This window comes from Callorhinus ursinus, unplaced genomic scaffold (assembly GCF_003265705.2).
Source record: "Callorhinus ursinus isolate GAN/ISIS: 27379988/994484 unplaced genomic scaffold, GSC_fseal_2.0 scaffold17, whole genome shotgun sequence".
NCBI lineage: Eukaryota > Metazoa > Chordata > Mammalia > Carnivora > Otariidae > Callorhinus > Callorhinus ursinus.
In genome coordinates, this window is record NW_027397079.1 from 36,542,970 (window position 1) to 36,562,170 (window position 19,201).

The window sequence follows — 19,201 nt, forward strand, 5'->3', positions numbered from 1 at the left end:
CACAGAGAGAGTATGTGTTGAAGTGTTGTATTTCTTTTTCAGTTAGTAATTGAAATGCTCTAATAACTTCTCCAGAGGTATATTTGAACAAAGGTTTTATTAATCTTATTTCTGAGTGTTGCTTCTTCTAAAAAACATGCAGATATTGGACTCATGTTTTGTTTATGGATTAAGCAAAAGATGATCTATCCTAGTATTCCGTACCTCACTGTAATGAGAACACTGCATCCTGCTGTCAATGCTTTGCAATTTTGTGGTGAGTGGTGAGAAAATGAGTGTTTGAAATGTGCTTAAAACAGCAACATCCTGATTGAGATCTGTATTTATTGGGATGGCATTTGTATTTAGATTTGAGTCCAAGTTACAGAAATCCTAAAGTAATAATGGCTTAAAGAAAAGTTCATTTTATTTTGGGCAATTAGCATTCTATTAATTGCATGGCATTTCGCTGTATAATTTCACATTAATTTCTACACAGTGGCTTTCTTATCCAAGATCAACTCATAGCTCATGATGGAAGCTTTAATTATAACATTTAACCAAAATTAGAGTCACGAATAGAATGAAAACATGGCTGTCCACATTACTTTCTAGAATTTAAACATATGGTTTTGTTTTAGACCAATTATCTGACCTTTATACATGTATACGCCTAACTTTACAAAAGGCCAAGAAATGTAATGATTGTACAAGTCCTGTATTCAACTGAAAATCAGAAGTTCTATTATCAAGGAAAAATGAGAGAATGGGAATGTCCAACAAATGTTTGCAAAGATTCAAGCTGCAAATAAATTCTTTAGTTGGATATAATTATGATTGATACTTTTTTTCAATGACAACATTAATTTTACTACTAGGAAGTGTATCCCCTACAAACCAATTACACATTATAAACATATCTTGCATTGCCTAGTTTTAAATAATATAATGCTGTATCACTTTTTCATCTTTTGGTTTTGGGTATTTAGATAGAAATCATCTGAATTATTTGCAATGTAACAATAAATCCATTATTTGTGGTTATTATAACTGGAGTATGTTCAATTAGGATGTGACCTCCAAAAAAAATTGGTAATTCATTAAAAAAAATCCCCAATTTGTTCATGATTCTCATGTAAATAACATTTCCCTGTCCTAACCCAAAGGACTATGATTTGAGTCTATTGCCTTAAAATCCAACAACTTCACATTAGCTATATCTTCCATCAAATTATAAATTTATGAATATAATCTTTTCACATGTTAATACTATTCAGAATAACAAAAGTCATAATGTAACAGAAACCAAAGAATGTACTATTTACAACAGATGGTTTCCACATAGACTCATTTATTTAAAAATAAAAAATCATGAGATCTCTACTCTGTGCTAGAGAAGAAAGGGATTGGAATGCCTTTTCTCTCAGAACTAAAAACTCTTAAGAGAAGGTAAGAGCAAAAAAATAATATTTCAGTTGTTAATAAATATTTTAAAGAAAAATGTCACTAAAAGAATAAAGAGTAGTAATTTAAAATAAATAATAAATAAATAATAAAGAGTAGTAAATTTAAAAGAGTAGTATTTTAGATGTGTGCTTAGAAATGTTATCTCTGTTTGAATAAAGAATTGGATACTGGACTCGAGTTTAGACAATATATTTAAGTTAGAGAAACAGCTATCTGAGCTGTCAGGTATAGGTGTTATCCAAAATGCAGTACTGAATAAGATTACCTATGAATAAATATAGATAAAAGAAGCAAAAAGCCCAATCTCTTTTGTTAATACAGGCTATTATAATATTTAGGAGTCATGAAAAGAAAAAGAAGCAACAAATGAAACAGATGGAGTACTTTGTGAGGTAGGAGCTATAAGAGAAAATAATGTCATGAGTGAGTGTAATATAAGAAACAATAAAATTGTATTAATTCTAACTAAAATATGTAATATAAGGTCTTGCACAGTTAATTTCCTTTGTACAGAAAATGAAAGTTTGACACTAACAAAATTGAGCATTTGACTCTTGCAGAATGCTATTAAATAGCTTTATTCCCAGTCTAGGCAATTTATGATGCAATACTTAGATAAAAATTTGAAGTTTGATATGTGTTTAGTCATTCCAGTGGTGTGAAGATCTTTAGTAACTGTAGCATGGAGGATTTTGCACAATTTATTTCAAAGCCAAAGTCCCAATGTCTTCAAAATCAGCCACACTTAGATCCATCATACAAAGCTGCGGTTTGTGGTAATGGACAAGTGGAACAAGGAGAACAATGTGACTGTGGAAGTGCAGAGGTTAGTACCAATTTGGAAGAATATATAGCAGAATTACATGAAAAATTAGAAACAAATTTTTATAGTATAATGCTGGATTTTCCCTAATACATCAAAATCACTTTTATATTGTAATAAGCTGACGAATGTATTTATATATCAGTATATGGATTCAGTGGTTTGTAGATTATCCAAACAGGTGATTTTTAAGGTCATTAATTCTCTGAGTCATCCTAGGTTTTACTTTCCCGCTTGAGTGTGTTCTTCCTGAATACAGGCATACCTCAGAGATATTGTGGGTTTGGTTCCTGCCACCACATTAAAGTGAATATCACAATAAATTTTGGTCTCCTTGTGCATATAAAAGTTATATGTTTATACTATCCCATAGTCAAGTAAGTGTGAAATAGAATTATGTTTAAAAAAGGAGGTTCGTATCTTAATTAAAAAATACTTTTTTTTTGGTAAATACACTTGCTGATACATTTCTTTTTTTTTTCCTAAAAAAATGCTAATGATATGAACTTTCAGCAAGTCATAACCTTGCTTTAATGCTGATGGCTGCTGACTGATCAGGCTGGTGATTGTTGAAGGTTGGGGTGGCTGTGGCAATTTCTAAAATAAGACAACAATGAAGTTTCCTTCATTGATTGACTCTTTCAAGAACAGTTTCTCTGTAAGCATGTGATGGTGTTTGATGATGTTTTACTCACAGTAGAATTTCTTTCAAATTGGAGTCAATCCTCTCAAACCCTGCTGCTGTTTAATCAATTAAATTTATGTAATATTCTTTTTTATTATTTTTTATTAACATATAATGTGTTATTTGTTTCAGGGGTACAGGTCTGAGATTCATCAGTCTTACACAATTCACAGTACTCACCATAGCCCATACCTTCCCCAATGTCCGTCAGCCAGCCACCCTATCAATCCCACCCACCTCCACTCCAGCAACCCTCAGTTTGTTTCCTGAGATTAAGAATCTCTTATGGTTTATCTCCCTCTCTGTTTTTGTCTTGTTTCATTTTTTCCTCCCTTCCCCTATGATCCTGTTTTGTTGCTCAAATTCCTCATATCAGTAAGATCATATGACACTTGTCTTTCTCTGTTTGACTTATTTCGCTTAGCAAAATACCCTCTAGTTCCATCCACATCATTGCAGATGGCAAGATTTCATTTTTTTGATGGCTGCATAATATTCCATTGTATATATATATATATACCACATCTTCTTTATCCATTCATCTGTTGATGGACATCTAGGCTCTTTCCATAGTATGGCTATTGTGGACATTATTGCTATAAATATCAGGGTGCATGTGCCCCTTTGGATCACTACATTTGTATCTTTGGGGTAAATACCCAGTAGTGCAATTGCTGGGTCATAAGGTAGCTCTATTTTCAACTCTTTGAGGAATCTCCATACTGTTTTCCAGAGTGGCTGCACCAACTTGCATTCCCACCAACAGTGTCGGAGGGTTCCCTTTTCTCTGCATCCTTGCCAACATCTGCCATTTCCTGACTTGTTAATTTTAGCCATTCTGACTGGTGTGAGGTGGTATCTCATTGAGGTTTTGATTTGTATTTCCCTGATGCTGAGTGATGTTGAGCACTTTTTCATGTGTCTGTTGACCATTTGGATGTCTTCTTTGCAGAAATGTCTGTTCATGTCTTCTGCCCATTTCTTGATTGGATTATTTGTTCTCTGGGCATTGAGTTTCATAAGTTCTTTATAGATTTTGGATACTAGCCCTTTATTTGATATGTCATTTGCAAATATCTTCTCCCATTCTGTCAGTTGTCTTTTGGTTTTGTGGACTGTTTCTTTGCTGTGCAAAAGTTTTTTATCTTGATGAAGTCCCAATAGTTCATTTTTGCCCTTGCTTCCCTTGCCTTTGGCGATGTTTCTAGGAAGAAGTTGCTGTGGCTGAGGTTGAAGAGGTTGCTGCCTGTGTTCTCTTCAAGGATTTTGATGTATTCCTGTATCACATTTAGGTCTTTCTTCCATTTTGAACCTATTGTTGTGTGTGGTATAAGGAAATGGTCCAGTTTCATTCTTCTGCATGTAGCTGTCCAATTTTCCCAACACCATTTGTTGAAGAGCCTCTCTTTTTTTCCACTGGATATTCTTTCCTGTTTATGTAATATTCTAAATCTTTTGTCATTTGAACAATCTTCACAACGTCTTCAGTGGGAGTAGATTCCATCTCAAGAAACCACTTTCTTTGCTTATCCATCTGCAGCAACTCCTCAACTGTTAAGATTTTATCATGAGATTTCAATGATTCAGTCACATCTTCAGGCTTCACTTCCAATTCTAGTTTTCTTGGTATTTCCACCACCTCTATAGTTACTTCCTCCACTGAAGCCTTTACCCCCTCAAAGTTATTCATGAGGGTTGGAATCAACTTGTTACAAATTTCTGTTAATGCTTTCTAAATGCTTTTCATGGTACCTAGTATGGTGAGTCCTTTCCACAAAGTTTCAACATTTTTTGCTCAGGTCCATTAGAGAAATCACTATGTATAGCAATTATAACCTTATGAAATGTAAGTTGAAGTTACTTCTTGATCAATGGACTGCAGAAGGGATGTTGTGTTACCAATCATAAAAACAACATTAATCTCATTGTACATCTCTATCAGACCTCTTGGGTGACCAGGTGCATTGTCAATGAGCAGTAATATTTTGAAAAGATTCTTCTATTCTGAGCAATGTGTCTCAACAGTGGTCTTAAAATATTAACTAAACTTGGTGGAGCAAGATGGCATAGGAGTAGGAGACCTGGATTTCGTCTGGTCTCAGGAATGAACTGGATAAGGATCAAACATTCTGAACAACTATGAACTCGACAAGAGATCGAAGAAAAGAATAGCAACAACTCTCTGAACAGAAAAGCAACCACTTTCTGAAAGGTAGGACATGCAGAGAAGTGAATCCGAGGCGATATTCAGGAGGTTAGACAGCAGGGGAGGGGGCCTCTGTCTGCTGCTTCTGACAAATGATAGAGCAGCAGAGCACAAAATTGGAACTTTTAGAAGTCGGCTCCGCTGAGGGACGTCACTCCAGTGGCTAAGCAGGGGGTGGAACCGACGTGAGACAGTGTGGTCTTAGGACCCTCGGGGTCACAGAAAGACTGGGGGTGATGAGTGCGGCAGAGCTCCCAGGTATCGGAGCAGGAAAGCCAGCTTCAGAGACAGAGCAGAGGTGTGGGCTCTCAGCTCAGGGTTGCCATAAACTGTTATCTGTGGCACAGTCGGGCCACTGATCTTCCATCAGGGACCCAACAAGCGCAAATCGGGGGAGACTTCCCTTCCTCCCCTGGGAGGAGTGGAGCAGGAGCGCAACACAGGAATCTGCTGCGTTTGGAGACTCCACACAGGGTCGTGTGCCAGAGATAGAAACTCTCGGTCACAGGCCAGGTGAGCACGGAGTGCGGCCAGAAACCGGGAAGACAGGAGTGATTGCTTTTCTCTGGGAGCACACTGAGGAGTGGGGCCCTGCATTCCTGGCTCTTCTGAGGCAGAGATTGGGAGGCCACCATTTTCCCTCTTCTCCTCCAAAGCTGTACAGAAAGCTTGCAGGGAACAAAAGCTCCTGAGAGCAAACCTGAGCAGATTACTTAGCCCAGACCCGCAAGGGTGGGGCAATTCCACCTCTGGCAAAGACATTTGGGAACCATGGCAACAGGTCCCTCTCCCAAAAGATCAGCAAGAACAGCCAGCCAAGACAAAATTTACTGGATCAATGAGAATGGCAGAACTCCAGCGCTAGAGGAATACTGCATATAGAATTCATGGTTTTTTTAACAATGATTCTTTAGTCTTTCAAAGTTAATTTTTTTTAAACTGCTTTTTTAAAAATTTTTCTTTTTCCCTTTTTCAACCAACATCTGATCAATCCCTTTTTTTCTTCTTAACATAAATTGCATTATTTGTTTCAGAGGTACAGATCTGTGATTCAACAGTTTTGCACAATTCACAGTGCTCACCATAGCACATACCCTCCCCAATGTCTATCACCCAGCTACCCCATCCCTCCCACCTCCCACCACTCCAGCAACCCTCAGTTTGTTTCCTGAGATTAAGAATTCCTCATATCAGTGAGGTCATATGATACATGTCTTTCTCTGATTGACTTATTTCACTCAGCATAACACCCTCCACTTCCATCCATGTTGTTGCAAGTGGCAAGATCTCATTCCTTTTATCAATCCCTTTTTTAAAAAACATTTTTAGTTTTCATTTTTAGAGTCATATTCTAACCTTTCATAGTAGTTACCCTTATTTTTGGCATATATGTATAAGTTGTTCTCTCTTTAAAATTTTGAGATACAGTTCCTTCTAACAGATCAAAATATACCCTAAATCTCTAGTGTATGGCTTTGTTCTAGTCACCTGCCTGATCACATTCTCTCCCTTTTTTTAAAAATCCTCTTCTTTTTTCAAACAACTTCTCATCTTATCAATTCCTTTTATAAAATTTTTTATAATTTTCATCTTTACATTCATATTCCATCCCTTCATCATATTTACCCTTATTTTTGTACATATATAAGTTTTTCTTTCTTAAAATTTTGGGGGGCACTTTCTGCTAACAGACGAAAATACACCCAAAATATAGTGTGTGGCACTGATCTATGTACCAGCCTGATCATATTAGATAATATTCTGTTTTATTTTTGTTTTATTCTGTTTTTGTTTGTTTTTAACTTCTTGTTTGTTTTTATTTTTTTTTCTTTTTTCTTTCTTTCCCTTTCTTTTCCCCTGGTTTCAGGTCTATTCTGATTTGTTTAGAGTATATTTTGGGGGAACATTGTTACCCTGTTAGCATTTTGTTCTCTCATTCATCTATTCTCTGGACAAAATGACAAGACAGAAAAAAATCACCTCAACAAAAAGAATGAGAGGCAGTACCGACTGCCAGGGACTTACTCAATACAGACATTAGTACGATGTCAGAACTAGAGTTCAGAATGATGATTTTAAAGATACTAGCTGGGCTTGAAAAAAGCATGGAGGTTATTGGAGAAACCCTTTCTGGAGAAATAAAAGAACTAAAATCTAACCAAGTCAAAATCAAAAAGATTATTAATGAGGTGCAATCAAAAATGGGGTCGCTAACTGCCAGGATAAATGAGACAGAAGAGAGAATTAGTGATATAGAAGACCAAATGATGGAAAATAAAGAAGCTGCTAAAAAGAGAGATAAACAACTACAGGATCATGAAGGCAAAATTTGAGAGATAAGCAGCACCATGATGAAACAACATTAGAATAATTGGGATCCCAGAAGAAGAAGAAAGAGAGAGGGGGGCAGAAGGTATATTGGAGCAAATTATAGCAGAGAACTTCCCTAATTTGGGGAAGGAAACAGGCATCAAAATCCAGGAGGCACAGAGAATGCCTCTCAAAATCAATAAAAATAGGTCAACACCCCGACATCTAATAGTAAAACTTATGAGTCTCAGAAACAAAGAGAAAATGCTGAAAGCAGCTGGGGAGAAGAGATCTGTAACCTACAATGGTAGAAACATTAGATTGGCAACAGACCTATCCACAGAGACCTGGCAGGCCAGAAAGGATTGGCATGATATCTTCAGAATTTGCAAACATGAAACCAGCCCTACAAGAAATATTGAAAGAGGTCCTCTAAGCAAAGAGAGAGCCTAAAAACAACATAGACCAGAAAGGAACACAGACAATATACGCTAACAGTCACCTTACAGGCAATATAATGGCACTAAAATCATATCTTTCAATAGTTACCCTGAATGTAAATGGGCTAAATGCCCCAATCAAAAGACACAGGCTATCAGATTGGATAAAAAAACAAGACTCATCAATAAGCTGTCAGCAAGAGACTCATTTTAAAACCAAAGACACCCCCAGATTGAAAGTGAGGGGATGGAAAACCATTTATCATACTAATGGACATCAAAAGAAAGCTGGGGTGGCAATCATTATATCAGACAAATTAGATTTTAAACCAAAGACTGCAATAAGAGATGAGGAAGGACACTATATTCTACTAAAAGGGTTTATCCAACAAAAAGATCTAACAATTGTAAATATCTATTCCTCTAACATGGGAGCAGCCAGTTGTATAAGGCAATTAATAACAAAAGCAAAGAAACACATCAACAACAATACAATAATAGTGGGGGACTTTAACACCCCTCTGACTGAAATGGACAGAGCATCTAAGCAAAAGATCAATAAGGAAATAAAAGACTTTAAATGACACACTGGACCAAATGAACTTCACAGATATATTAGAGCATTCCATCCTAAAACAACAGAATACACTTTCTTCTCTAGTGCTGTGGAACGTTCTCCAGAGTAGATCACATCATGGTCACAAATCAGGTCTCAACCAGTACCAAAAGATTGGGATCATTCTCTGCACATTATCAGACCATGATGCTTTGAAACTAGAACTCAATCACAAGAAGAAAGTCAGAAAGAACTCAAATACATGGAGGCTAAAGAGCATCCTACTAAAGAATGAATGGGTCAACCAGGAAATTAAAGAAGAATTAAAAAAATTCATGGAAACCAATGAAAATGAAACAACAACTGTTTAAAATCTTTGGGATACTGAAAGGGCAGTCCTAAGAGGAAAGTATATAACAATACAAGCCTTCCTCAAGAAACAAGAAAGTTCTTAAATACACAACCTAACCCTACACCTAAAGGAGCTGGAGAAAGAATAGCAAATAAAGTCTAAACTCAGCAGGAGAAGAGAAATAACAGAGATCAGAGCAGAAATCAATGAAATAGAAACCAAAAGAACAGTAGAACTGATCAACGAAACTAGGAGCTGATTCTTTGAAAGAATTAACAAGATTGATAAACCCCTGGCCAGAATTATCAAAAAGAAAAGAGAAATGACCCAAATCAATAAAATCATGAATGAAAGGGGAGAGATCACAACCAACACCAAAGAAATACAAACAATTTTAAGAACATATTATGAACAACTCTATGCCAGCAAATTAGATAATCCAGAAGAAATGGATGCATTCCTAGAGATATATCAACTACCAAAACCAAACCAGGAAGAAACACAAAACCTGAACAGACCTATAACCAAAAAGGAAATTGAAGCAGAGTCATCTAAAATCTCCCAACACACAAAAGCCCAGGGCCAGATGGCTTCCCAGGGGAATTCTACCAAACATTTAAAGAAGAATTAATACCTATTTTTCTGAAACTGATCCAAAAAATAGAAATGGAAGGAAAACTTCCAAACTCGTTTTATGAGGCCACCATTACCTTGATCCCCAAACCAGACAAAGACCCCATCAAAAAGGAGAATTACAGACCAATATCCCTGATGAACACGGATGCAAAAATTCTCACCAAAATACTAGCCAATAGGATCCAACAGTACATTAAAAGGATTATTCTCCATGACCAAGTGGGATTTATCCCTGGGTTACAAGGTTGGTTCAACATCTGCAAATCAATCAACGTGATACAATACATTAACAAAAGAACAGGAACCATATGATCCTCTCAATAGATGCAGAAAAAGCATTTGACAAAGTACAGCATCCTTTTTGGATCAAAACTCTTCAGAGTATAGGGATAGATGGTACACACCTCAATATCAGAAAAGCCATCTATGAAAAACCCACAGTGAATATCATTCTCAATGGGGAAAAACTGAGAGCTTCCCCCATAAGGTCAGGAACGTGGCAGGGATGTCCACTATCACCACTGCTATTCAACATAGTATTAGAAGTCCTAGACACAGCAATCAGACAACAAAAAGAAATAAAAGGCATCCAAATCGGCAAAGAAGAAGTCAAACTCTCACTGTTTGCAGATGGTATGATACTTTATGTGGAAAACCCAAAAGACTCCACCTCAAAACTGCTAGAATTCATACAGGAATTCAGTAAAGTGGCAGGATAGAAAATCAATGCACAGAAATCAGTGGCATTCCTATACACCAACAACAAGACAGAAGAGAGAGAAATTAATGAGTTGAAACCATTTACAATTGCACCCAAAACCATAAGATATCTAGGAATAAATCTAACCAAAGGGACAAAGGATCTGTACTCAGAAAACTATAAAATACTCATGAAAGAAATTGAGGAAGACACAAAGAAATGGAAAAACGTTCCATGCTCATGGATTGGAAGAATATTGTGAAGATGTCAATGCTACCTAGAGCAATCTACACATTCAATGCAATCCCTATCAAAATACCATGAACTTTTTTCAAAGAAATGGAACAAATAATCCTAAAATTTGTATGGAAGCAGAAAAGACCCTGAATAGCCAGAGGAATGTTGAAAAAGAAAAGCAAAAAACTTTGCACAGTGGCAGTATCGTAGCCAATGAGGTTTATTCGAGGCACGATTATTGCTAATTGAAAAAGGAAAGTAAAGCTGGTGGCATTACAATCCCGGACTTCCAGCTCTATTACAAAGCTGTCATCATCAAGACAGTATGGTACTGCACAAAAACAGACACATTGATCAATGGAACACAATAGAGAGCCTAGAAATGGACCCTCAACTCTATGGTCAATTAATCTTTGACAAAGCAGGAAAGAATGTCCAATGGAAAAAAGAGTCTCTTCAACAAATGGTGTTGGGAAAATTGGACAGCAACATGCAGAAAATGAAACTGGACCATTTCCTTACACCACACACATAGACTCAAAATGGTTGAAAGACCTCAATGTGAGACAGGAGTCCATCAAAATCCTAAAGGAGAACACAGGCAGCAACCTCTTTGACCTCAGCCACAACAACTTCTTCCTAGAAACATCACCAAAGGCAAGGTAAGCAAGGGCAAAAATGAACTATTGAGATTTCATCAAGATAAAAAGCTTTGGCTCAGCAAAAAAAACAGTCCACAAAACCAAAAGACAACCAACAGAATGGGAGAAGATATTTGCAAATGACATATCAGTTAAAGGGCTAGTAGCCAAAATCTATAAAGAACTTATGAAACTCAACACCCAAAGAACAAATAATCCAATCAAGAAATGGGCAGAAGACATGAACAGAGATTTTTCCAAAGAAGACATCCAAACAGCCAACAGACACCTGAAAAAGTGCTCAACATTGCTTGGTATCAGGGAAATCCAAATCAAAACCTCAATGAGGTATCACCTCACAAGTGTCAGAATGGCTAAAATTAACAAGTCAGGAAAGAACAGATGTTGGTGGGGATGGGGAGAAAGGGGAGCCCTCTTACACTGTTGGTGGGAATGCAAGCTGGTGCAACCTCTCTGGAAAACAGTATGGAGGTTCCCCAAAAAGTTGAAAATAGAGATACCATACAATCCAGCTACTGTAGTACTGTGTATTTACCCCAAAGATACAAATGTAGGGATCTGAAGTTTTACATGCACCTGATAGCAGCAATGTCCACAATATCCAAACTGTGAAAGAGCCAAGATGTCCATCAACAGATGAATGGATAAAGAAGAAGTGGTATATATATATATACAATGGAATATTATGCAGCCATCGATAGGAATGAGATCTTGCCATTTGCAACGACGTGGATGGAACTGGAGGATATTTTACTGAGCGAAGTAAGTCAATCAGTCAAAGACATATATCATATGACCTCACTGATATGGGAATTCTTAATCTCAGGAAACAAACTGAGGGTTGTTGGAGTGGGGGCAGGGGTGGGAGGATTGGGGTGGCTGGGTGATAGACATTGGTGAGGGTATGTGCTGTGGTGAGTGTTGTGGATGGTGCAAGACTGTTTGAATCACAGATCTGTACCTCTGAAACAAATAATACATTACATGTTAAAAAAAAAAGAAGAAGAAGATAGGAGGAGGGGAAGAATGAAAGGGGAGAAATCGGAGGGGGACATGAACCATGAGAGATGATAGACTCTGAAAAACAAACTGAGGGTTCTAGAGGGGAGGGGGTGGGGGATGGGTTAGCCTGGTGATGGGCATGGAGCGCTGGGTGTTATACACAAACAATGAATCATGGAACACTGCATCAAAAACTAATGATGTAATGTATGGTGATTAACATAACAATAAAAAATTAAAAAATATATTAACTAATCTTTGTTGTAAACAGATGTGCTGTCATCCAGACTTTGCATTTATAGGGCTCAGGCAGAATAGATTTGGCACAATTTTTAAGGGCCCTAGAATTTTTGAAATGGAAAATTGGTATTAACTTCAACTAAAAGTGACCAACTGCATTAATCCCCAACAAGAGAGTTAGCCTGTCCTTTGAAACTTTGAATCCAGACATTACCTTCTTTGCCCTACCTATGAAAGTCCTAGGTAACATCTTTCAATGGAAGGGTGTTTTATCTACGTTGAAAACCTGTTGTTTAGTGTAGCCACCTTCATTAATTATCTTAGTCTATATTCTAGATAACTTGTTACAGCTTCTACATCAACACTTGTTACTTAACTATGCTTTCTTATGTGGTGGATATAGCTTCTTTCTTTAACCCTCATGAACCAGCCTCTGCCAGCTGCAGGGTCTTCTGCAGCCTCCTCACCTCTCTCAACCTTCATAGAATTGAAAAGAATTAGGGCTTTGCTCTGGATGAGGCTTTGGCTTAAGGGAATGTTATGATTGGTTTGATCCTCTATCCAAACCACTAAATCTTTCTCCACATCCTCAATAAGGCCATTTTGCTTTCTTATCATTCAGGTGTCACTGAGCAGTATTTTTAATTTCCTTCAAGAACTTTTCCTTTGCATTCAAAACTTGGCTAACTTTTTGGTGTAAGAGTCCTGGCGTTTGGTCTGTCTCAGCTTTCAACATGCTTTCCTCATTAAGTTTAATAATTTCTAGCTTTTGACTTAAAGTGAGAAACATGAGACTGTTCCTTTAACTTGAATACTTAGAGGTCATTTTAGGGTTATTAATTGGCCTTATTTCAATGTTGTTGTGTCTTAGGGAATAAGGAGGCCTGAGAAGAGGGAGAGAGAGGAACAACTCAACAGTGGAACAGTCAGAGCATACACAATTAAGTTTATTGTCTTATATGGGCATGGTTCATGACAATCCCCAAAATTGCAATAATAACATCAAAAATCGCTGAAAACAGATCACCATAACAAATAGAATAATGATGAAAAAGTTTGAAATACTTCAAGAATTACCAAAATGTGACACAGAGACTGTTTGAAAAATGACACTGTTAGATTTGCTTAACGTAGGGTTGCCACCTTCAATTTGTACAAAATGTAATATCTGCAAAATGCAATGAAGTGAAGCACAATAAAATAAGGTATGCCCATATTTCTTCCAATCCTAAGTTCTGCTGGCATTCAGGAAAATAAATATATAAAGTTTTCACAAGTTGACAAGAAAATGAGGCATATTTGTGGCTTTGACTATTTTAATACAGGTCAATATTTAAGTAAAAAATACTTGGACCACACATAATCAATAAAAGCATATTTTCTAACCCACAAAAGTCTTATATAAAGCTGCTGGATTAGAGGGAGGTGGAAGAGTTGAGATAAAAGGAATGCAATAAGGCAGAGAGATCCTGAGACTTATAATGGGCATATGGATGTGAGAAAATCAAGAGAAGAAAGGACTTCAGTGTTCCCTACAGCAGTAGCTAAAGTCATACATGTGTTCCTGCCCCAATATGAAAGTGAGCTTTTAGATACCTAGTTGGATGATTTGTTTTTAAGAAATTATTTCTCAGTACCAACTTGTCTTTTCTTATTTGGGTCTAAATGGAAACTCTGAAAATTTCTAGTAAAAATTCACAGTTGTGTATGTTAGCTCTATTAACTATCATATAATTGAGCCAGTCCCTGTGATATAACTTTCTTCTTTGGAATCCCATATAGATAGCAATAACAATGACATTGATTAGGTAGAATAGTTCTGGAAAATACTGCAAATTTAGTTTACCCTAGTAAGTATTATGCTATAATTCATATTAAAATTAGTGAAATTCATGATTTATTTTTGTGTAACTTACTGAGAATTTTGTCCAATTAAGCCTATTCCAAATCCTGGGGAATTTAAAAAGTAAGTGTGTGTGTGTGTGTGTGTGTGTGTGTGTGTGTGTAAGCATTGTTTCTATAGACTTCTCTTTTCTATCTGTTGCTTTTATTAAGCATAATAATTGAATTTTTAAAAACAAAATCACTGGTCATGGATGGGATCATAGCACTAACCAAGGCATAATAAGATATAGATAAAGATATAAAGGTGATAATTTCCATCATGTTTAGAAATATTATTTTCTAGCTCTTTGTCTTTAGAGAATTAAAAGTAAAGTAAACTTTGGACATCCTATAAATGTTACAGACTTATTAAAACGTAATAGATTCATAAGAGTTGATTAGGAATTAGTCACTATAATGAAACTGATAAATCATAGTTTCTGTTTATTTTATGTCTTGTATTTAACTATCTCTTTGTCTACAAGCACCAGAGAGCTTGATGTCTTGCCTTTGGTGGACTCCAGGGTTTCAGAAAATCCTACTACCAATATAATCAAACCTACTCTAGGGATATACAGTACAGCATAGAGTAGTAACTCATAAATATAAATATAAAATATTTATATTTTATTTTTATAAATATTTATATAAATATAAATTTATTTATATATAAATAAACATAAATATCTGTTATGTAAATGAATAAGTGGCTTTACTTTTTATGTTTGCCATGTGAATTAAGCATCTATCTGTATATTATATAATATACTCTTATCATTAAAATATCTATCTAATGCAAGTAAAAGTTGGAAGATACTTCAAAGCATTTGATTTGCCTTTCAGGATTGTGATGCTAAGTCAAATTCATGCTGTAATCCTGCCACATGTGCGCTAAAACCTGGCTCAATTTGTGATACTGGTAAATGCTGTACAGATTGTCAAGTAAGAGCCTTCTTAATTTTCTATATTACCTACATGAACAAAGTCATCTTTTTTATAATATTTATACATTCACATTCTGCTTTATTCAATGTCATTTACTTCATCCCATCAGTATTCAGCAAAAGGAGAAATATGTAGGCCTCCCACTGATGAATGTGACCTCCCTGAATATTGCAATGGATCATCTGCAACATGTCAAGATAACTTTTTTGTTCAGAATGGGCATCCATGTGGAGAGAATCAATGGCTCTGTCTGAATGGAAGTTGTATAAGTGGGATAAAACAATGTACAGATGTATTTGGTGAAGGTATTTATTATAATTTGATTTCTTATATATGTATTTTTCTGGAAACTAAAAAAATAGATATTGATACATAATTGTGATTTAAAAAAATAATAGGATTTTTTAGTATAAATATTTTAAAGGATTACAGAAAGAGATAAGGAATACTGTAAGAAAAAAATCAGATAAGTTGTCTGGAATTAAAGTTATGAATTGTTTCCACAAAATAATAAAGGGAAACATTCAAAGTCCATGGGATCTTCATTTGAGAAGAAAGAAAGCAGACTGAGCATAAGTTACACTTTCCTCTCTCACTCCATATCCACAGTTTTCTTAGTAAATATAAAATAAATACATATGGCTATGAACATTAAAGGCCAAAGTTGGCATATGAGTACAATTTAAATCACACATGCAGATACACATGGCCAGATACATGCATTCACACCTAGGAACTACAAGAATAGCTTATGAAAATCCCAAAAAGGGGTCATGAAGATCCAGTAACTATGAAACCATTGAAAGATGATGTGCACCAAGGTTGAAAACAAAAAGGAAAACCATGGTACAAAATATACACAGAATCTTTGCTGAAGAAAATGGAGACAACAGCAGTGGCAGCAGCATGTCATGTCTATATCAGAAGAAGCAAGAACAATTGACAGGGAAAATATGCAGGATACTCATGTAAATAGCCGGGTGGGTCAACCTTTTCTCAATGGTAACAGGTAAATGCCTACTCTAATTTCTGTGTAAAAAGGTCTTGCAAAGTGATTATCCACTCCCAAAATAAACATACAATAACTACTGGTTCCAAGAAAGGCAACACAAAGATACAAGGAAAGAAACTTATAAAAATGGTAAAGTGCTCTCCCAAGGAACTGGGTGATTTGAACCACAAAGGAAATTTTGAAGAAAGGTATCTCTATCTCTCCATCTCTCTATCTCTTTATTATCTATCTATCTATCATCTATCTATCTATCTATCATCTATCTATCTATCTATCTATCTATCTATCTATCTATCTATTCATTATCTATCTATCATCTATCTATCTATATCATCTATCATCTATCATCTATCTATCAATCATCTATCATCTATCATCTATCAATCATCTCTCTATCATCTATCTTTACCTATCTTTTATCTATATCATCTCTATCTTTTCATCTACATCATCTACCTATCTATATCTATACATATATATAGATAAATAGAGAAAGGGAAATAAAGAGAAAGAGAAAGGAAAAGAAAATCTTGATTTTAAAGGTATACTGGTTAAAATGTAAAAATAAACATATTGGTTAGATCATTGGAAAGGTAGAACTTCTGTTTAAGCTAGCGGGTAGAATTGCAAATTTCACCCAGTGTTAAATAGGTAGATGCCAAAAAAAAAAGTATATGAAAGCATACATTTGAACTCCTATAATTTGCTTTTCAAATTTATTTCTGTAAGAATTGGTTGTGAATGATGTCCAAAAGAAGGGAGACTAAACCAGGAGATAGAAGAATTAAGCAAGAAGAAATAATCATCATAGAAATTAGCAAAATTTCTATGAAATTCTAGAAAATAGCTAATTTTCACAGAAATTAGCAAAAGATTGACTAAGATATATATCTCTTAAAATATACGTTTTAAAATATAAAGAATAGTATGAAATGGAGTTATTAATATGTTAAAATGTTAATCCCTAGATGAATAAAAATAGAAAAAAATAGTTTCACCAAGAAAAAAACCAAACAAGCCTGAAACAAAACTCAATCATTCCAATAAAATGTAGCCAAAAGCAAAAATAAAAATTGGCAGAAGTCAAGTATTCATTTTATAATTTAAGACAGCTACAAAAAAATAATAAAATAATGTGAAACTATAAGCTCATAAAGGAGAAAAACAAAAACAATAACAATACTTGATTAATTCCAAAGAAGACAAGAACAAAGTTAAAAAAAGGACATAGACTAGGACAATAAATTCTAAGACAGCTTATTTACATTTAAATATTTTGCAATTACATTAACTATAAAACCTGTATTAAATATTAAGGGAATTTAGGGAAAGGATGCAGCAAGTAGTGAGAAAATAATTGGAAAAATTAAGATACATTTTATTGATGATATTTTAAAAGGTACTAGACTATAATGAAACCAAAAACAGCTAATTGTTTAAATTATGACAGGAGAGAAAGTTTGCATATTTTAGGGGACCACTGTTAGCCAGTTTTTTTCCTAGAGACATTTGGAATCTTGAAGTTGAAGATCAGGCTTGGATTAGGCAGAAATCTTCTATTAGAAAAAAAAATAGAAAAATTTAGCAGTTGAAATTTAAGGGGACCGTCAAAACCATAGAAAATTTTTTCCATGAGGCATTTTTGGAGCTCTGAAGCTGCTCAGCAATTTGGTCAATTAGGTTAAAAACATTAAAAAGGCATTATGAATTTCCCTATAGTCACAAGATAATCAAAGACCAAATGGTAGAAGAAGCTTGCCACCAGAAAACCTTAATCTTCTAAAAGATTTCACTACATTTTGAAGTGCCTATGTTAGGAGGCTAGGAAGCTGTTCTGAGATTCTCTAAATAGCAAGAATTTATCTCAGGCAGACTTACAGTGAAAACAAATATTGACAAGGCTATGAATCAGTAGCTTACAAGGGTCACACCCAAGATAATGAGGCAGATCCAGAATAAGACTGTACATCAGCCCTGGCCCATTTCATTGCCTGAGGTAGATTTCACTACCTCACTCAATCTGCCTAACTCAGGAAAGAGTCATTAAAAAGATAAAATAGAGAATGGAAAGTAGCAATATTTAAAGAGATAAGAACCAATACTTTTTGAAATGAAAGTTAATCCCACAAATTCAAGAGGCTCTAAGAATCTTAAGAATGTCTTTTTTTTATCCTAAAGATTTTATTTATTTATTTGTCAGAGAGAGAGGGAGGGAAAGACAGAGCAAGCAGAAGCAGGGGGAGCGGCAGGCAGAGGGAGAAGCAGGCTCCTCGCATAGCAAGGAGCCTGATGGGGGACTCGATCCACCTGAGCCAAAGGCAGCCGCTTAACTGACTGAGCCACTCAGGTGTCCCAAGAAGAATGTCTTTAAAGAAAAAAACACATAAAGACATCCTAGCAAAACTACTACAAAAAGATCTAAAACTGTAAAACTTTTAGAGGAAAACATAGGCATAAATCTTAAGTGACCTTGGATTAGGCAATGTTCTCTTAGATAGGATACCCAAAGCATAGGTGATAAAAGAAAAAGGAATCGTCTGGACTTCAAAAATTTAAAGAACTTTTGTTCTTCAAAGAAAATCACCAAAAAAAGTAAAAAGATAGCTCAAGGAATGGGAGAATATATTTGCAAACTCATATTTTTAATAATGGACATATACAGAATACATAAGAAACATTCAACTCAACAATAAAAAGATAATGTAGTTTAACAAAAAGGAGAAAATGAGTAGGCATTTCTGAAAAAAAAAAAGACATAGAGAATGGCAAATCACATGAAAGATGCTCAACATCATTGGGCATTAAGGGAATGCAAATTAAGACCACAACATGATACTTGTTCACATTCACTAGGATAGCTATAATTAAAAGACAATAGCAATTTTTGTGAGGATATGGCAAGATCTGAACTCGTGTCTTGCTAGATATAAAATGGTACAACTGCTTTAGAAAGCAATTTGGAAGTTCCTCAAAATGCTGAACATAGCAGTTTAACCCTTGGTATATATACCTAAGAGAACTGAAAACATGTCCCCACAAAACCTTAAATACAAATGTTCATCATA

General features: G+C 35.3%; 1 protein-coding gene and 1 pseudogene across 6 annotated transcripts in view; both read left to right on the forward strand.

Moving 5' to 3' along the window:
• Positions 1-19,201, forward strand: part of ADAM2 (ADAM metallopeptidase domain 2) — a 159,675-nt gene that overhangs the window by 80,826 nt on the left and 59,648 nt on the right. For all 6 annotated transcript variants that reach the window (XR_012381181.1, XM_073902520.1, XM_025885888.2 and 3 more), the window contains 3 exons: positions 2,092-2,272; positions 15,023-15,121; positions 15,234-15,429. Coding sequence is in view for 5 of the 6 variants with exons in the window: in XM_073902520.1 (XP_073758621.1) it covers positions 2,092-2,272; positions 15,023-15,121; positions 15,234-15,429 (476 nt within the window). In the remaining variant the exon portion in view is untranslated. The remainder of the gene's footprint in view (positions 1-2,091; positions 2,273-15,022; positions 15,122-15,233; positions 15,430-19,201) is intronic.
• On the forward strand, positions 10,576-10,644 carry LOC112834863 (U4 spliceosomal RNA; annotated as a pseudogene).